Source organism: Moschus berezovskii, chromosome 13, assembly GCF_049115385.1.
Source record: "Moschus berezovskii isolate FMDL1 chromosome 13, NW_MosBer_1.0, whole genome shotgun sequence".
Lineage (NCBI taxonomy): Eukaryota > Metazoa > Chordata > Mammalia > Artiodactyla > Moschidae > Moschus > Moschus berezovskii.
Window position 1 is genome coordinate 55043144 of NC_142472.1, and position 18734 is coordinate 55061877.

The 18734-nt window shown below is 48.1% G+C and overlaps 1 protein-coding gene across 1 annotated transcript in view; it reads right to left on the minus strand.

The window, feature by feature from the left end:
• FLT1 (fms related receptor tyrosine kinase 1) overlaps positions 1 to 13142 on the minus strand; it is a 205612-nt gene extending 192470 nt beyond the window's left edge. Inside the window, exon 1 of the mRNA XM_055426324.2 lies at positions 12767 to 13142. Within this exon, the coding sequence (XP_055282299.2) occupies positions 12767 to 12830 (64 nt within the window). The 5' untranslated portion in view covers positions 12831 to 13142. The remainder of the gene's footprint in view (positions 1 to 12766) is intronic.
• Between the last annotated feature and the right edge of the window lie 5592 nt (positions 13143 to 18734).

Genomic DNA, 18734 nt, shown 5'->3' on the forward strand with positions numbered 1-18734 from the left:
AGCCATTTCCTTCTCCAGGGGATCCTCCCGACCCAGGGATAAACCCAGGTCTCCTGCATTGCAGGTGGATTCTTTACCAGCTGAGCCACAAAGGAAGCCCCATACAGCTTTTTAATCTTAACGCAGAACACCAAGAATACCAGAGTGGGTAGCCATTTCCCTCTCCAGGGGGAATTCCCGACCCAGGGACAGAACCCAGGTCTCCTACATTGCTGGTGGATTCTTTACTGACGGAGCCACAGGGAAGCCCAATATAATAACTTTTTATTCTCAACACTGAAAACCAAACTCTTTGCTTTTCCTTAATTCCTAGATTTCATCATTCAAGATCTTTCAGATAACTGCTGGTGGAGAGAGTACTGATTTCAAAATCAGGAAGATCTAGGTTTCCTGGCCTGGACACTCCATCAGAATGTAACATCCGTGGTTTCCATTCATAAAACAAAGTTAAAAGCGTGCAAATGGATGGACATTTCTGAAGAGGTTCATGGCGACATGCACATTCTGCCCCCAAAGACAGAGTCCTCCCCAGCCCTAGCTCAGGAAGCATCAGGGTCCTCCCCTTGACTCCAGCTTCATTAAGAAAAAGCTCCAGGTCTCTGTGGCTTCTGGGATCTAAAATGCAAAGAAGTAGACATTCCCAGAAACAACCTGGCAGAGGGCAGCCCGGCCTGTCTGGGGACTATCCTGATGTGAAGAAATCAAAGCGCCTGCCGGCCTCAGCAGTGCCCCAGTGCAGGTTCAGGTTATTTAGAGCCCCATGTGGGATGAGTTGGGAGCCTATGGAGAGTCATGTTCTTCTTAATGGCTTTGGAGATCCTTCTCCGACTTGAATTTTTTGGAAGGGCCTTGATAACCCATGATAAGAAAACCCAGATGATGAAAATTCTGTCTTAATGGAGCCTTTAATGGCGCCCACTGCACATAGCAGTGGAACCTCCCAGGGCCGCCACAAGCCACATTCGCAGTGGAGTCTCACATTCTTTGGAGCTGGCAAAGCTCCAAGGAGAGAATGGTTTGGAAGGAGGAGAAAGACTAGCACAGTCTCAGCCATGCTCTTTCCCTTCTCCCCTTTTCTTTAGGCTGTAAGGCATGTTGGGGGGTGTGGTTTGGGGTCTGATAGAACCAGACTGAAATAATTCCAATTCAGGGAAAGTATTTAATTTCTCTAAGTCATGCTTGACTCTTTGTGACCCCACGGACTGTAGCCTGCCAGGCTCCTCAGTCCATGGGATTCTCCAGGCAAGAATACTGGAGTGGGTTGCCATTTCCTTTTTTAGGGGATCTTCCCGACCGCAGGGAGCAAACCCATGTCTCCTGCAGCTCCTGCACTGGCAGGTGGATTCTTTACCACCGAGTCACCAGGGAGGCCCATCTTTAATTTATTTAAGTATTAAATCTTAGGCATTCTGTGATCTTAGGAAAAGTACTTAATTTACCTAAGCCTCAGTTTTCTCATTGGAAATGGCAACCCACTCCAGTATGCTTGCCTGGGAAATCTCATGGACAGAAGAGCTTGGTGGGCTACAGGCCACAGGGTCGCAAAGAGCTGGACATGACTCAGCAACTAAATGATAACAACAGTTTCTCATATGTAAGAGCATCGTGCCTACCTCTCGGGACTGAGCAATATAATAAGTGTGGGTCAAAGTGCCTGAAAATCCATAAGGGTACGTTGCTTCCCTGCCCTCTCCCCTAACACAGAGCCACACCATGTCCCCCAGAAGACGACGGTCAGAGAGCCTCTGATGTGAGCCCCAGGAAGCTGCAGAGCTGCCTACACTCACAACCTGAAGGGCAGCTGTCCCCTCGCCCCTGCCGGTGCCATGGTGTTCATAAGAGGCTGGAGCCATGGTAACCATGGCCTATGTCCCCTAATCAAGAGAGTTATAAATAGGAAGCTCTTCCACTGGACCAGTTGTCTTTAGCTAATGGGTTAAGAAGGCCAAGGCATTACTCACTATTATTTTCTTGGCCAAACTATAGCCTAAAATCCAGACTGAATCTAGGGGTTCAATCTCTGGGTTGGGAAGATCCCCTGGAGGAAGGCATGGCAACCCACTCCAGTATTCTTGCCCAGAAAATCCCATAGACAGAGGAGCCTGGTGGGCTACAGTCCATGGGGTCACAAAGAGTTGGAGACAACTGAAGTGACTTAGCAGACTGAAAAGAAGGGCTAAGCACTAAACAGCACTTCCCCCGCCCATTGATATAATTTTATCAACGCCAGGCACATAACTAATCTCTCATATCTAAAGCTAACAATCCAAGTTATCATCATTTCAGGTTCTATATACCTTAAGTTAATGAACGAGATTTATGAAAGATATAAAACTATTTCACAGGATTGGGAAGATGTGGACATGAGACCTCATTGTAAAGAGGGATATAGGATATACTCGAGATTTTTCCAACCTACAAAGAAGGTTTCCAAATTTACACTGTTTAAAGAGTTCTTGCTTAATCCACATTTTCATTCATCAGTCGCCTGAAGTAGAGCAGCAGCTTCTTGTCCTTTGTCTCCTTGAGGACCGCGCCCACAGCCTCAGCACCAACTCCCAGCCAGAGAGAATCAAATTCCCCACCCCTCTGACCTAGGACGCTCTGACCATCCCAGTGTGGCAGGAATGGCACTGTAGGGGTTCCAAGGCTTTGTCACCAGTTCAGATGGCTCCCGCCCCCAGGAAGGAGGCCCTGAGCAGGAGGGAGGCCCCATGACAGCCAGTGCCTTGGGGCCAGCTGCAAAGCCAGGGGACCATGACTGCGTGAATGACCCAGCTGAGCCGCACCCAGATTTCTAACCCACTCACTCATGAGACATAACGGATTCTTGTTGCAGCCCACTGTAATGTTTGGGGGCAGCTTGCTATGTGGCAAGACATGACAGATACAAATGCTATCATGACTCAGGCCCGAGAAGCAGTGATTCACCCACGGGGAGGGAATATGCTCTTTCCGTATCTGAAAGTGTCCAGAGTTCACACAACACTGGGCCGTAAATGCCCTTATAGGTGCCCCAAGATGCCCTCGGGGAGGAGCAGCGGCTTACCCTCTTTGAGTTTCACAAGAAGGGTCCCCGGACCTATGTTTCTGCCTGGCGAGAGGCCAGCTCTGTCTGCAACAGGGCAGCGACTTCGCTCACCCCTGGGGACAGACCCCTGGCATGTCCCAAAGTCAGCAGGGCACCCTGCTCCAACAGGGTCCCATTCAGCCACCCAAAGGCGGACGCTGATCCCAGCAGAGGAATTCAGACATAGGGGCTTGGTCAGACACACAAAGCATTGCCAGGCTTCTGCCAGTCTCGTGCAGGGTTTCTTAGAGGGAAGCAGGGCTGGGCCATAGTGTGTGGGTGGAGGTCAGGTCAATAGCATGGCATCTTTCCAAGGACTCTGTAGACATTTCTGTGGAGGACAGGCTGAGCGTCCCATGGTGTGAGTCAGAGAAGGAGGACTATGGTAACCTCACCGTCTAGACCAGCAATTCAGTCCTGGCTCCTAACTCACATATGATGCTCTGCAAAACAGACCTGCTCACCCCAAGCACTTTATCCCAGAATTCCTGTGCTAACATGTACTCTTCCTCATAGATACAGTTTCCTTACCTTGTGTTAGGTGTCTAGTAATAGTTGTGTCCGACTCTTGCGAGTCCCCTATGGACTGTAGCCCGCCAGGCTCCTCTGTCCATGGGATTCTCTAAGCAAGAATACTGGAGTGGGCTCCTTCCTCCTCCAGGGGATCTTCCCCACCTAGGGATCGGACCTGCATCTATCTCTTGTAAATCCTGCCTTGACAGGTGGATTATTTACCACTGTGCCACCTGGGAAGCCCTGCTAGATGTCTAGTAATGATTTAACTTAGTGCCTTTTCCAGATTGGCTCTGGAGCAGGTACCTCCAAGGTGGCCAGGCCTCTCAGCTGACCCCTAGGGCAGGGAGTTTTTAAATTTTTAATTGGAGGAAAATTGTTTTACAATGTTGTGTTGGTTTCTGCCGTACAACAATGCAAATCTGTCATAATTTTATATATATATATAAAAGCTCCCTCTTGAACTTTCCTCCCCTCCCACCCCCGAGGTCATCACAGAGCACCAGGCTGGGCTCCCTGTGCTGTGCAGCAGCTTCCCGCAAGCTAGCTATTTCACACATGGGAGTGTATGTACATCATTGCTACTCTCTCAATCCGTCCCACTCTCTTCCCCCGCTGTGTCCACAAGTCTGTTCTCTACATCTGCAAATAGGTTCATTAATACCAGTTTTCTAGATTCCACAATCACATGTTAGTATCGGCTATGTTCAGTTGCAGTGAGGCGGATGAACCTACAGCCTGTTATACAGAGTCAAGTTGATCAGAAAAGATAGACTTTCAAAGTGTGGTCTCTGCCTCAGGCCTCAGCACAGCCAGAGATCTAGTTAGAAATGCAGATACTGGGCCCCACCGCGACCTACTGAATCAGGGCCCAGCACGACCCTTCGAGCTCTCCAGGTGATTTGAATCATGACAGTACGATGACCTTAACCTCGCCGCCCACTGGAATCACCTGGGAGCTTTAACATGACTGATGCCTGGGTCCCACTCAAAAACTCGTGATCGATCGGATTGGTCAGAAGCACAGCCCCTACGAGAGGATTCTAAAAATAAAGCTCCCCATATGATTCTAATACTGAGTCAAGGCTGGGGACCCTAGAGAAAAGGGTTTCCACAAAACTCTGCTGGAAGCCTAATTACTGATCAAGGCCCGCCAAAGGAGGCCTTGAGTTCAAGGGGTTTCACATCTGCATACAATGGAAGCCAAGGCTTTTCATTTGTATAGGGTTCACTTCAGGCCTCTTCTTCACAAAAGAACCTGATCACTGTTACACCTTTGCTTGTGTCAACCACATGGGTGGGTCTGTGGTTTGAAAGGAAACACATTCACACTAGTTAAATAGAAGGACAGACAGCCTGGCTGAGAAAAGGACCTGTAAGCAAGGTGGTAACCTGTGAGAAGGCAAAAATGTTTGCCAAAATCTGCAATAATGAGGTGAGGAAGAAGGCAAGTGTCTGGCATTTCAAGCCTGTAGGACGCACACAGGTGTACTATCTATCATCTGCAGGACAGCATGATGGGCTGGTGACATGCCCTTGACAACGATCCCCACTGTCCCAGCTTTTTACACCAAGTGACTTTGTTTCAGAAGCAAAGGCCTTGCAAAACTTTTATTTGTGGTCAAGAGCTATCTATTTAATGCCTTTTTATTGTATTTAATAGTATTTTTCACCAGGCCCTTACTTTCTAAGACCCAGGGTTTGGTGAACTCCAGTATTCCTGTTTGCTCTGATGACAGGTCCAAGCTAAATCTAAGAGTTGGGGTCGGGGGGAAAGTCTTGAAGTAGGTCACAGGTGTCCCAACGGAAGACAGGGCCCAAGAACAGCATGGGACCTGGAAGAGGCTCCTGGCGGGCCTGGGTCTTGTCCCTTGGTCACACAGGTCAAGGTCATCACTAAGGTGTTGGTGAAAAAGAGTAAGACCCTGACATCAGAGCTAAGAACCCTTTACTAAAATCAGTATTTCTCCATTTCTAATGTACAAAACCACATCTGGGGACCTGATTAATACGAAGGCTCTGATTCACTAGGTTCCTAGGGGATGCTGGGCCATGGACCACACTCTGAGAAGCATGTTGTGGGCATGTGCAGAGGATACAGGTGGAAATGGGAGCTGGGGAAGGGAGGCGCCAGCTTGAGGCTGGATCAGGGCATTCCAATTTTTTCAGAACACATTTCACACCTAGTAGGCTGATCCTGCCAGGAACCCATGTGCGTGAATAGTTGAGGAGGACCCATTCTAAGGAAGGAGGAAGCTAGGTGACTTGCAACGAGGCTTCTTTAAAACAGAGGCTTGATCTGAGTGTGACTTTGTCACTCAGATCTGCAACAGGGCGCAGCACCCAGTGACTCAAGTTTGAGTCTATCCAAGAACAAGTTAAAGCAATAAATAGTTGTGGCTTACAGTAAAAATGGTATAGAGCGGACTTCCCTGGTGGCTCAGACTGTAAAGCGTCTGTCTATCAATGCGATCCCTGGGTTGGGAAGATTCCCTAGAGAAGGAAATGGCAACCCACTCCAGTACTCTTGCCTAGAAAATCCCATGGACAGAGGAGCCTGGTGCAGGCTACAGTCCATGGGGTCACAAAGAGTCGGAGACGACTGAGCGATTTCACTATGTCTTCAAAAATGGTATAGAGCACTGTGGGGTAAAGACAAAGGAGGGCTTGGCCTCGCACTCAGAGAGGCTGGGACAGAAGGGCTGCACGGACCCCCAGCCTTGCCAGCCCAGAGGCCTCAGGGAAGCATCGTGACCGAACCAGTGGGCTCACAGGACACAGGCATCTCAGAGTTGAATATCCCAACTCATTTCCCAGATCTTAGCTACTCACAACAGAAGACAAATATTGTCTATTGAGAAACAGCTTCTTCAAGGAATCCACTGTTAACTGAGCTCCAGGAACAGGCAGGGGTACTGATGACCCAGAATGAATTCATAGCTGGCCAGAGAGATTTCTTCTTTGAAATGATAGTGCGGCTACATCGTTCAATCCTTTATTCCAACATTTACTAAGCGCATCCATGCCAGGCATGACACTAAGCACCAGGGATCTAAGGAGAGCTAGGACACCGGCTCTCCACTCCAGAGAGCGAGGCAGACACACGAACAGAAGACTAACGATGCAAGACGAGAACAGGAGGAGGGACTCACATGGGGGCTGTAAGAAGAGACTGCAGACAGTAAAAGAAACCAGTTCTTCAGTCTGGGGCTACAAGGAGGAGCTCACCGGGCTAGGAATTTCTCAGCTGAATTTTGAAGGCAGGGGAAGAAAAGATGCAGAGAGAGAAAAAAGGGTCTTGCAGCAAACAGCATGAAAAATGGAAAGCCCATCCTAAGAATGGTGAGTTAGTTCTTTGATGAGGGTAGTTTGTGTGGCTGGGGCACAGGGTGTGTGGAGGGAAGTGGTAAGAGATGAAGCCAGTGCCATAGCCACAATTATTCAAGCCGCAGAAATTCAAAAGGAGGATTCCAACTGCTCACAAGAAACCAAAATCTTCTCACCAAATCTTTCAGTTTACTATAAGCAGCCATCATGTTGATATTCTTAATTAAACTCCTTAGGGGCTTTAACGTTTTTTTCATATTAAAAATAGATGCCAGCTTGGTTTAATAAATTATGGCACAGCCATACCATGAAACACTACACGGTCATTAAAACCACTATTGTAAAGTAGTAATGGTGATGCGCTAAAATATGAACAATGTTTTAAGTTTAAAAGGCAATTTAAATAGATTTTTTTTCCCACTGAGGAGCATATAAACACACATCTACCACTACAATATGTTCATATGATCCTAATTTTATGTGAGTAAAAATATGTATTCATGTATTGATGATAGGAAAGAAGACTTAAATATATTCAATAAAATGAGAAAAAATAAGATTTTTTTAAAAAGATGCCAGCGCTTAAAAAGAAATCTTGGCACACACATATTTGAACATCTCTACTTTGTTTGGGGTAGAGAAAATTAAAAAATGAAGAAATGTTATCTGTAAGTTGAATACCAGGTGCTATTCCTGGGTATGCCACCAGCCAGCTGTTGACCTTGGGAAAAAAACCATTAAACTGCTCATCTCTGAAAGGAGTAATATGGACCCATGAGGTCCCACCGAGCACTCACAGTGCATGCATTTGTGCAGTGAGAGCAGATCTCTCAAGGAGCTCAAAATCAAGGAAAGGAGCAATAATCAGACATGGCTCTCCGGCAGCCAGCTTTACCAAGACTGATGGGAAATCCCCAGGAATTCTTGACATCCCCCCACATCCGCCCAGCAGCAATGCAGGAAATCTAGTCCACTATCTTCAGCAGACTCAATGGGACCATTTCCTTAATGAAACCCCCCTGCAGTCCCAGATACTAAGCCAGAGGCTTTTCTTTCAAGCCCTCCCTCCATCACCCCATTCCTCCCATTTCCTTCCCCTCCCTCAACCTGGTATAAAAATCCAGTCCTTTCAGCAGCAGCATGCAATTTCCAAGGCACCCAAGTGTGTGAGGGATCAACAATGAGCCTGGAAAGCATCTGGCAGGAGATCCTGTCATTCCCTGAAAGCCTCCCCAGAAGACTGAGGCCAACAGAACAGAATGGACTGTTCCACAAGGTCCTTTCAACCAAACCCAACAGATGTTTTTAACCATTCCTGAGGATACATTTTTACTTAACAAAAATTAAGCCCGGTGTTATTTCAAATGTTCTTCCTCCCCTAGTCACGATGGAAAATCACGATATTTACCTGATATACAACTCCTGACTGTGCAATTGAACCAAGACCCAGACTAATGCCAGCCAGCTCTGCATTTAACGCCCAGGTGCCAAGAGTTTCCTTCACTCTGTTCTCACACTTACTCACATGTACATCTCAATTTAAAGCACTACAGAAGCTACTTACACTATTACTTGCTCTTGCTGTGCAGAATTCCCAAGCCAGAGTAAACATCGGTCAAAACTTTGTGATCAACTGGCTAACCTTCCTCAAGGACACGATTTGTTTTTTGGTTGATATAAAACTGTTTTGGGGGCAATATATCATTTGGAATTTCTATACTGTGTACATTCAAAGGAGATTTAGACTATTCCCTTGATTAAAAACCAAGCAATTCTTTGGTTTGTTCTAAAAAGTCATATAAAATAGTTTCATGCTTAAATAAGAGGTTTAGCATCCTTGTTGAAATCAGAAACTCTTTTTGATTTAAGTTATTTGGGGAGCAAATAGTGAGGATTAATTTAAAAGTCAAGAATTATATATGGGTTTTTTAATGACTGGTCTCCTTAGAAGAGATCATGGAACTAGAGTTATGAAGTAGACTCCATTTCATAGAGATTCTGTTAGTGGAAAAAAATAAAACCCAAGATCATGATCAGTACTGGCCTGGGCATTCTCTAACAGCTCAGTTCTTTGAAATCTGATAAAGAGAAAACTAATTGGCTGAAATCAGGTGTGTTTCACTAGTGACTAAGCAAATCCAACATGATTACCAATAGCAGGGGTAAGTCCGCTCATCCTTTCAGCCCCAGCTCTGGCATCGCAGGGCTTATCACCCATTCTACAGGCAAATATAGTTAAGGGAGGGAGAAAAAGACTGTTCGGTCTATTTCCTGTAATCATTCATTGATTTTTGAGAGTTGGCGAAGTTTCCCTAGAAGTAACCACCTATCCTAACATCTGAATTTTACATAGGAAAACACAGAATCGACTTATTGCTAATGTCGACTTAAAAAATGCACAACATGCGAGTTAAGTTTTATTTGGGACAAAATGAGGACTGCAGCCCGGGGGACAGCACCTCAGACAGCTCTGAGAAACTGCTCCCAAGAAGCAGGGCGGAAGGTCAGTGTATATGAAATTTTGGTGACAGGGGAATACAAGAAACCAGGCACATAGTCTTCCAGAAATTTTCTACTAATCTCATGAAGCTGTTGCTGGTCACGAGGAACAGTCATCAGCATGAAGGACTTTAGTGACCGTCTAGATACGGGGAGATACAAGAATTGGGCTCGTAAAATCGGCTCCTGAGAATATCTAACTATCTGAAGACCTGTCCTGCCAGTCTTTCCCCCAGCACAGACCTTCAGGGGGTGTTGAAGGTCAGCAGCTGCAGTAGCACGTGAGTTAATCCTTGTGGAGGGAGATGGCGAGCATCCGCGGCAAGTGCCAATTTGTAGTTGACACTCACTGGAAAAGCAACTGAATAGCCTATCACAGAATTTAACAGGGAAAGAAAAAACTTGAAATAGTAAATAAACAAGGTCAAAGTATTCAGGAACTAGAGTAGGTGACCACCTACAATTTATCTGCAATGTGATCCATCATTTGGAACACCAAAGGTGCTATGTAATTAACATTCCAAACGTGCAATTCTGGGAAAACAAACCAAGAAAGTGTGGCTTCATAAACTTTCGTGAAAACAAGAAAAATTGCTATGCAAATTAGTTGGCTTTTGAAAGGCTACGTTCATTTTGGAAATGGGAATTTTTGTCATGTACATTTTGATCTTATATCATTAGCTCCCCTCAGGAAATTTGCGAGTGAGGCACTTCCAATTAGTTGTAGCAAGTTGTATACGTTAGCTGCTCAAAAACACAAGAAAAATGGGGAGCTGACCAAAAGGGTCTGTGGCTTTCATCAAAGGTGTGGTGCCTTAAAATATGAAAATGAGATTTTGAGCTGGAGAAATGAAGACTAGTATCCTTTTTAGATAAAGAGTTTGCAATAAAGAGGACCTGAAAGTATTTGAATTATTATGTGTTTTTATTTTGCAGGGTATTCGGAAGAAGGTAAATATATTTTTTGCAGGGGAAGGCCGTTATCTCCTGTATTAAAGAACCTCTGATTATTTTATATCTCAGTGCACAACCACACATTATTAATAACTCATAAAATTACATAGCACCCAACAGTGAGCAGAGCTGGCACCTGATAAATCCACAGGGCAGAAACTTGGCCCCTATCTAGACACTGTTACCTAGACAGGAGCCCCTTCGGTCAGCCTGAAAGCCCTGATGAAGTTTAGAAAGCAGGTAGCTGATTGTCTTACAGGGAGACAGCTGTGTACCCTCGGGAGAAGCCTGCGTGGTTTGCAAAGTCCCCATTGGCAGTTACAAACCCCAGCAGCTGACAGAACATTTCCTGTACACGCAGGTGAAGACCTTCTCACCATGCCAAGGTCTCCCTCCTGCTTTCTCCCTATAACACATATGTATAAAAATGTTTTTTAAAAATTCACAGTCCTAAAAATAAATAAAAATAAAAAATAAAAATTCACAGTCCAGTCCAGGTTCGATGCATGATACAGGATGCTCGGGGCTGGTGCACTGGGATGACCCAGAGGGATGATATGGGGAGGGAGGTGGGAGGGGGGTTCAAGATGGGGAACACATGTACACCCGGGGCAGATTCATGTCAATGTATGGCAAAACCAATACAATATGATAAAGTAATTAGCCTCCAATTAAAATTTAAAAAATCAAAAAATAATTAAAAAACAAAAAATTCACAAAAGAGTTCCAAGATTTCTGCCTCATTTAAGTAAAATGGAAGAGGAATCATAAGAGAATCTCACTTGAGGTTGGGAAAAGCTTCCACAGATCTAAGCTGCTTTTAACCACGAACAGAGCTATCTTTTGCTAATTTTTGAAACAAAATAAATCTGTGTGAAGCAGAAAATCCAATAAAGCATATACATTTTCCTCCATGTTTTGGATTCACAGTAATTTACCTAGATTTACTTTTACATAATAGACAGATGGACTTCATGTAATTAAAACGCTCCAAGCAATTATATTTCAAAATACCGTGAATTTACAAACCCCCAAATGTATTTTTGAAGTAAAAAGGCAGTACTCCACTTAATATAGTTGTTTTAGCAACACTTCCAGTTTAGAGCGCTTTCTCTCCAATTAATTAGAATCCGTTTTGCCTCTGGGTTTAACAGTTTCATCCATCTAACTGGAAGTATTATTTGTTAATTAGAAACTGAAGGATTACTAGTCTTCCCACTGAGAAAGAATATTTAACTGTTACTACATTTTGAGTTTAACAAACATTAGAAAAATATATATGTCAACCCTCTGGCTTTCCTTCTCAAGAATCTTTGCAATAACTTATTTTATGTTACTGCATTTTAGTTCATACTATACCTTTGCCCCAGGACGCTTAAAAGCCAGGCGCTCCAAAACTTGGGTCCCTGCGCCCACCGAGGCTGAATCAGGGTCTTGGCCACTGAGCCGAAACGGCGAGTTCGAGCCCCTCAATGCCCTCGAGTTTCGGCGCCCCAGTGGGGGCTACCTCCACACTAACCCGGGGGCAACCTTCTGGTCCCGCCGCCAATTTCCCAACACTTGGCAAAGGCGCGGACCTCACCGATTCCTCAAACCGCATCTTTTGTTCCAAATCGTTTCCTTTCGAAACTTAAAAAACTAGACTTGCAATTCTGAAACTTAACAGGATTTGGGTCCTCGACTGCTCTCGGCGGTCAAGGTCACTCAGGTCGGCGACCTGGGCGAGTAGACCCCTGGCCGAGTCTCCAGTCCGGTGGTTGCGCGCAGCGCGCTCAGGCGCCACGAGCAACGAGCGGCGGCGAGAAGTCGACGCCGGGGAACATTCCCCGGGACGCGCGGGCCCCGAGTGGCTCGAAGGGTACCATCTGTCGCCATCTCCTGGGATCTGTGTGCTCCCGCCGGGCACGCGATCCCCTCCCCAAGGGCTCACCTCCTTCCCTCGGGAGGCGCTACGTCGCCGTCAGTGCCCAACATCGCCCAGACAGGGTCTCAGCCCAGCCCCCGGGCAGCCTCGCGGGCATCCTCGGAGCCGCTGTTCCGGGGGGGCCGCCGCGGACCCGGCCAGACCCTCTGGGAACAGGCTCTGGATGTGTGGCAGGTCCGAGCGCGCGGCACTCCCAGAGCCCAGAACCAGGGTGGGGGTCAGTTGGCTTGAGGGAGGTCTCCAGGCCAAGAGGATCGGCAGCTCCAGGCGCCAAGGGGCGGCCGCAGCGCGGAGCCGAGCGCGGCGATGCTCGCGGACCCCAGATAGCGGCTCTCCGGGGTCGCCCACCCCGACGGCCCGCCGGAGGAGAGAGGACGTCACGGCCCCAGGCGGGTAAACCGCAACTAGTGTCCCGATCCCCTCGGAGCCCTGTCCCCTCCCCAGGGCGGGGGGGGGGGTGCGCCCCGGCCGCGCCTCACCTGTGAGCAGCAGACAGCCAAGCAGTGCGCACAGCAGGACCCCGGTGTCCCAGCAGCTGACCATGGTGAGCGCGACGCGGCCTGCTCGCCCAGTGCCCGCGCTCCTCGCGGGCGCCCGCCTCAGCCGGTTCCTTCTCGCTCCGCCGCCGCCGGCCCTGCTCCCCGGGCGCTCCTTTCCGCAGCTCCAGCGAGAGACCGCCACTTCCCCCGGTAATCCTCGGAGCCCGGCGTCCTCTGGCCGTTGCGTTCCAGCCCCGGAGCCCGCTCCGAGCCGCCGCCGCCGCCTGGGAGGAGCCAGGAGGAGTGTCGCTCCGGCGCGCTCCGAGCCTCCACCGGACCTCGATGAAGAGGAGCCGAGGGCGGGGGCGGCTTATAACCTTTCCCCGGCCCACTTCCTACCCCGGCACCTCCTTCCAGTGACGTCAAGGGGTCCCCCACCCCTCATCCGCCTCCCCACCTACCCTCTTCCTCCGGGACCTGACTCCCTACGGCTCGGGAGCGGGCGGGGGCGGGAGCGCGCGTGGGGAGGCGCTGGCGGCGGGGCCCCGGGGGCGCCGACCTGCAGGTTCAGGGTCCTGGCTCTGGGCTCCTGCCCCTCTCCCCTCCTCCTCCCCTTCGCTCTCAGGAAATCCTTGCCGTCTCCCTCCGCCCGGCTTACTCAGCCCTGGGGGCCGCCCGAAACTGGGAAGGGGACGGGGCTGGCCCTCCACTGCCCGGCCCCGGGGGCGGAAAGTCCGACCCTGGGAAGCGAGCCGCGCCTCCGAGACGGTGTCCTTGGCACGGAGGGGCGAGGCGCAGGCCGGCTCCCTCCCGGTTTCCATGCTCTTCCCCCGCCGTCCCGCCGCCCGCCCCTACTCCTTGACTCCCCCGACTGTCCCCAGACGTCTAGGACGGCGCCGGACACCCTGGGCACAGGGGTCCGCGCCAGGAGCGCCCGCGGGGACCCGATGCTTGGCTGGCACCTTCGAGATGACCACGAAGCCGCCGGGGTCCCTGGGGAGCGCGTCTGTGTCTTTTCGGCCTCATAGATGAACCCGCCCAAGTCATTTCCTAAACCCGCCGCTTCTAGAAGCAAAACAAGCAATAACATCACGATACCTTTTCAAAGGCCGAAACGTGAAGCTGCTCCTGCAACGTTCAAGTGCCAAGCGCTTGAACTTGATTAAATGCTCGAAACGAATCTTTTCTGAGGGCAGCTTGCTCCGCAAGGCGAGTACCTCCACTGCTCTTCGAACAAAACCCGGTGAAATTAACCTGAGGCACTAGATCATTTGCGATGACACTAATTCCACCTTGTTCCCCAATTATGTCTCCATTACCTCAAAGGCTGATATCGTCCCAGGCTCACGGAGCAGCCCAGTCTTGCCCCTGTAAATACCGCTGGTTTGAAAAATACTTCTATTAGAAACTGCCATATAGTCACGATAAAAGGCGTGTGAAGGCTCCTAAACCCGGGGCCAGCGACTCTTCCTGAAGGACTGGACGGCCTCCCGCCTGGCAAGGTTAGGCAGACCTGGCGTTGCCACACCTCTCTGGGTGGCAGGGCAAGGAGAGGTCCCCGCCGCGGGCGCTCCACGCCGGAACCGCGCGTCTGCGCACCGAGCGTGGGGCGCGGGAGTCGGAGCCCCACGCGGCTCCGAGGAGAGAAAGACCACGCGAAACCTGGGCGCGCCTATCGGCTTCTCCACTTTCGCTGCTTTTCCAGGGCTCCTCTCCCCTCCCCCTGGCTCTTTCTCTCTGCTCCCTCAAGCTTGACGCCTTCAAAACCGTAGTATCATTCCGCGAACACTTCGTTAATTACAAATCGCAGGGTTAGAGGCTGACAACGGATCTTTCTTGCCACTGACGCCCCCACCCTCGGTCACAGTCTGGGACACACCCGCAGAGCCGAGGTGTCCCCCTTGCCTCACTTCAGAGCTGCTTGTCTGTCCCCTGCTCTCTCCCCAGAAGCGGCACCGCATCGCCCTTCTGCAGCCCCTCGCGGAGCCGAGCATCGTGTTAGGGCCAAAAACGCAGAGATGGGAAGATGTCTTCCCAGGGGCTTAGTTCTGGAGAGGAGATTGATGCGTCAAGAGTATATGACATGACAGTTCGAGGATGCCAGTGCTGGAGGGAGCTTGAGTCCAAGATGGGCACAGAGATGAGGCGCTCTGTCCAAGAGCTCAGGAATGTTTCTTAGGAAAGACACTTAGCTGACTCCGGGTGGAGTGTGCGTGTTGGTGGCGGCGGGTGGGGTGGGTGGGGGGAGCAGTCCATAGGACAATCTATAAAAGTTTATTACAACCCTTCAAATGCTATTTGAGACACAACCCTCCACATGCCTGCTGCCAGAAATGAATCTACATCGAGTTTATTTGTGAAGCCAGAAGGGTTATTTGATGGACAGCTGAAATAATTTCATAACCTCAGACGTCCATCAACATACTAGTATATTATGCATGCTGTGTCGCTCAGTCGTTCCCACTCTGTGAATCCATGGACTGTAGCCCGCCAGGCTCCTCTGTCCATGGGATTCTCCAGGCAAGAATCCTGGAGTGGGTTGCTGTGTCCTCCTCCAGGGGATCTTCGCCACCCAGGGATGGAATCAGCGTCTCCTCCATCTCCAGCGTTGAATGGCAGGCGTATTCTTTACCACTGAGCCACCTTGGAAGCCCATAAGCCACCTGAAAGCCCATATAAACCTAGCATATTGCTCAGCGATTTAAGGTTGAGAGTCCCAGTGGAATCTAACTTAATTTACACCAAAAACATCCTGCATTGAATGATCTCCCACAAATTTCCCAACTATCCTTTTGAAAATTGCAGCCTTTTAATTACAGTCAGCAATTTATTTACTATTTCTTATTTTGTTTCTTGGATTAGCCTCCTCACAGAACTCAAGATGCTACAAGTTGTCACAAGGTTTTGTTCTCATTGCACTCTAGCTCATACATTTTAGCGTTGAGAAAAACGAGTAACTAAGCTAAAATGATGGAAAATAAAGGTATGGCTCGCAGCCCTCCCCACTGAAAAGAGATAATACTTTTGAGTGGGAATAGGCTGCAGCGCTTTTCCAACTAAATCAGGAACGAAAGGGGTTTTATAGATAATAGTGATGGAAAAGATCAATTTCAATGTGCCTGGTGGGTATAAAAAGCTATTGAAATACACTATCTGCTTGCTTCCTGCTCAGATACAAAAGAACATTTCATCTCCTGCAAAACCAGACACTCTCTCTTGTTATCAGCTACAAACATTCTCTTGAGGATTCCTATTCAGAGGCAGACGGTTGGTAAAACCAACAGCTTTAATATTCAAGACTGAACAATGATATGGGAGCGTCATGTGAGAGACAGGAGGGGACCCAGGTCCTCGTCTTCCTTCAGTGGACCAAGTGTGGAGCCGATCAGCTTGCAGTCACAAAGGCTCAGTCAGGACTTCTTCGTCCCCTCGTGGGTTAGGTGGCTTCAGAGCGAAGAAAAATGCTACACACTGGTTAGCATACTTATGTGTGGTTGGTTACAGGAACCAAATGACTTTTTAAAACCCTTCTGTGTTATATGAAAAAAAAAAAAAAAACGACAACCCATCTCCCAGCACATCTCTGCTTCACAGCTCAGCCTCTGAGATCTGAGTAGCACATGCTCACAATCTTCCTTGGGGAAACTGCTGAATTCACCAGGCAGGTACACCCATGGTTCTGCTTCTCCAATGCTGAAAGTTCTGATGGAGTTCCTTAGGGAACCTCCACCCACCCACCACTCTTCTGCTTCCACCTGCTCCTCACCTAGGTTGGTGCTGCTGCTGTTTATCTCAGTTTGACTGATTCAGGCATTCAGCTTCTTTTGGAGCCCGTGTCTCCCAGCTCTGGTCTCTTGGTTAGCCTGGCACCTCTTCCCTAGGAGCTGTGACACAGACACTGTACTTTTGTTACTGCAGCCTAAGATCAAAGGAGCCCTTTCTGTCAGCCACTTTGTACCCTGGAGGCTTGCGGGATGTGCTCTTGGTTAAAAGACCTAAGGCTTTTTCATCAGGAGCCGTGTGGTCTCGCTATACTGGGCCAGTCATAGTGTTTGATGACCCAGATTGCAGACCCTTTGACACACTTTTTTAAATGTTCTTGTTTCATTTAGTCTATCTTTCTGGCCTGTTGAAATCTTTGTGGTCTCCAATTCTGCCATTCAGTGCATTTTCTATATGTCCTGCTTCACATTATCCAAAAAATAGGCAAAATGTACCTTCTGTCTCATCATTAAAATCACTGACTAGGGCAAAGCTCAGTGAATGGAGGGAGGCAGGAGTCTGCAGAAGTTAAGTAAACCAAAGTATTCTGTGTCATTTTCTCTAGCTGCGGGCTTCCCAGGTGGCACAATGGTAAAGAATCCACTGGTCAGTGCAGGAGATCCTGGATTGGGAAGACCTTCTGGAAAAGGAAATGGCAATCCACTCCGGTATTCTTGCCTGGAAAATTCAGAGGAGCCTGGTGGGCTGCAGTCCATGGGGTGGCAAAGAGTCAGACCTCCAGCTGCATCTTCACCATGGGAGGCTGCATGTTAGCTTTTAAACATTTACCATGTTATTATTCAGGAATGGTCCTTGCAAGAGGTAATAAAACAGGTGAGTTTTATTCAAGGTATTTTAGGAAAGTTAAAAAAAAAAGCTCCGAAGGAGATAACCAGAGAAGACTGGGGCAGGAGAAAAGGCAAAACAGAAAAAGGACAAATACCTAAAGGAAAAGCAGCTGGCTAAGGCAGCCTGCATAATGGTTATCTATTCAGTAGGTTGAACAACTTTTGCCAAAGATTAGTTTTATCTCAGTCTATAACTGTCGGCTACTGATTTTTACTCATTTTTTTAATGACATTACTTTTACTATAGGGCTTCCCTGATAGCTCAGTTGCTAAAGAATCCACATGCAATGCAGGAGACCCCGGTTCGATTCCTGGGTCTGGAAGATCCACTGGAGAAGGGATAGGTTACCCATTGTACTTTGCTTGGGCTTCCCTGGTGGCTCAGCTGGTAAAGAATCTACCTGGAATGCAAGAGACATGGGTTCGATCCCTGGGTTAGGAAGGTCCCCTGGAGAAGAGAAAGACTACCCACTCCAGTATTCTGGCCTGGAGAATTCCATGGACTTTATAGTCCATGAGGTCGCAAAGAGTCAGACATGACTGATTTTGTACTCTTAGTTATAAAATGTTTTAGACAAATGCAAAGGTGAGGAGAGGGCTGGAGGATGAATCATAACTCCATCATCTCAGCAAACCTACTGTGATGTCTTTGGTATATTTCATGTTAATCTTTTCTCAGAGAATGCATTTTTCTGTGTTTCTATAGAGCCTTCATAATTATTATATTTAATAGCTATGAAATATTATCCTACCGCTGGACATTTCACTTTCACCATTATAAATAATTCCAAAATGAATTTAATTTCATACTGGGATGTTTTTTAGTCAGTTAGCCACATACAGACACTCGGTATCCATTCTTCTCCTCCCTAAGGCCGCTTTCATATACAAACACACACTCACTCACACACACACACACATACACATATGTTAATATTCTCGCGTCACTTGAGACTTGCACCAGCTTAGTCCAACAGTGACCTGGCAAGCGATCAGAAGGAAAAGTTTTGTGTTGTGGTGCATAATCCAGAAAATGTATTTTCTCATTCGGTAATGAGAAAAAAAAAATTTTTTTTTGCACCCATACACAATCCCAGGCCAGTCTTGTTGAAAACAGTAGCACAGAAGATTTAGTGATTGCCCTCGAAGGCCTTGCAGTTTGAGAAAGCTAGATTTCATGAAACATTAGGAAACAATTTACTGCAATTAAAACAATTCTACGGCAAGAACAAGATACAGTTGTGAGCACAAAAGGAATTACTCATCACTGGACTGGGAAACGGTTTTGATGGTAGTATCAGATTTGTGTTGGCAGAGGTGGAAAGGCGTCCTGACAAGGAGCAAAGGGAAGAAACCCA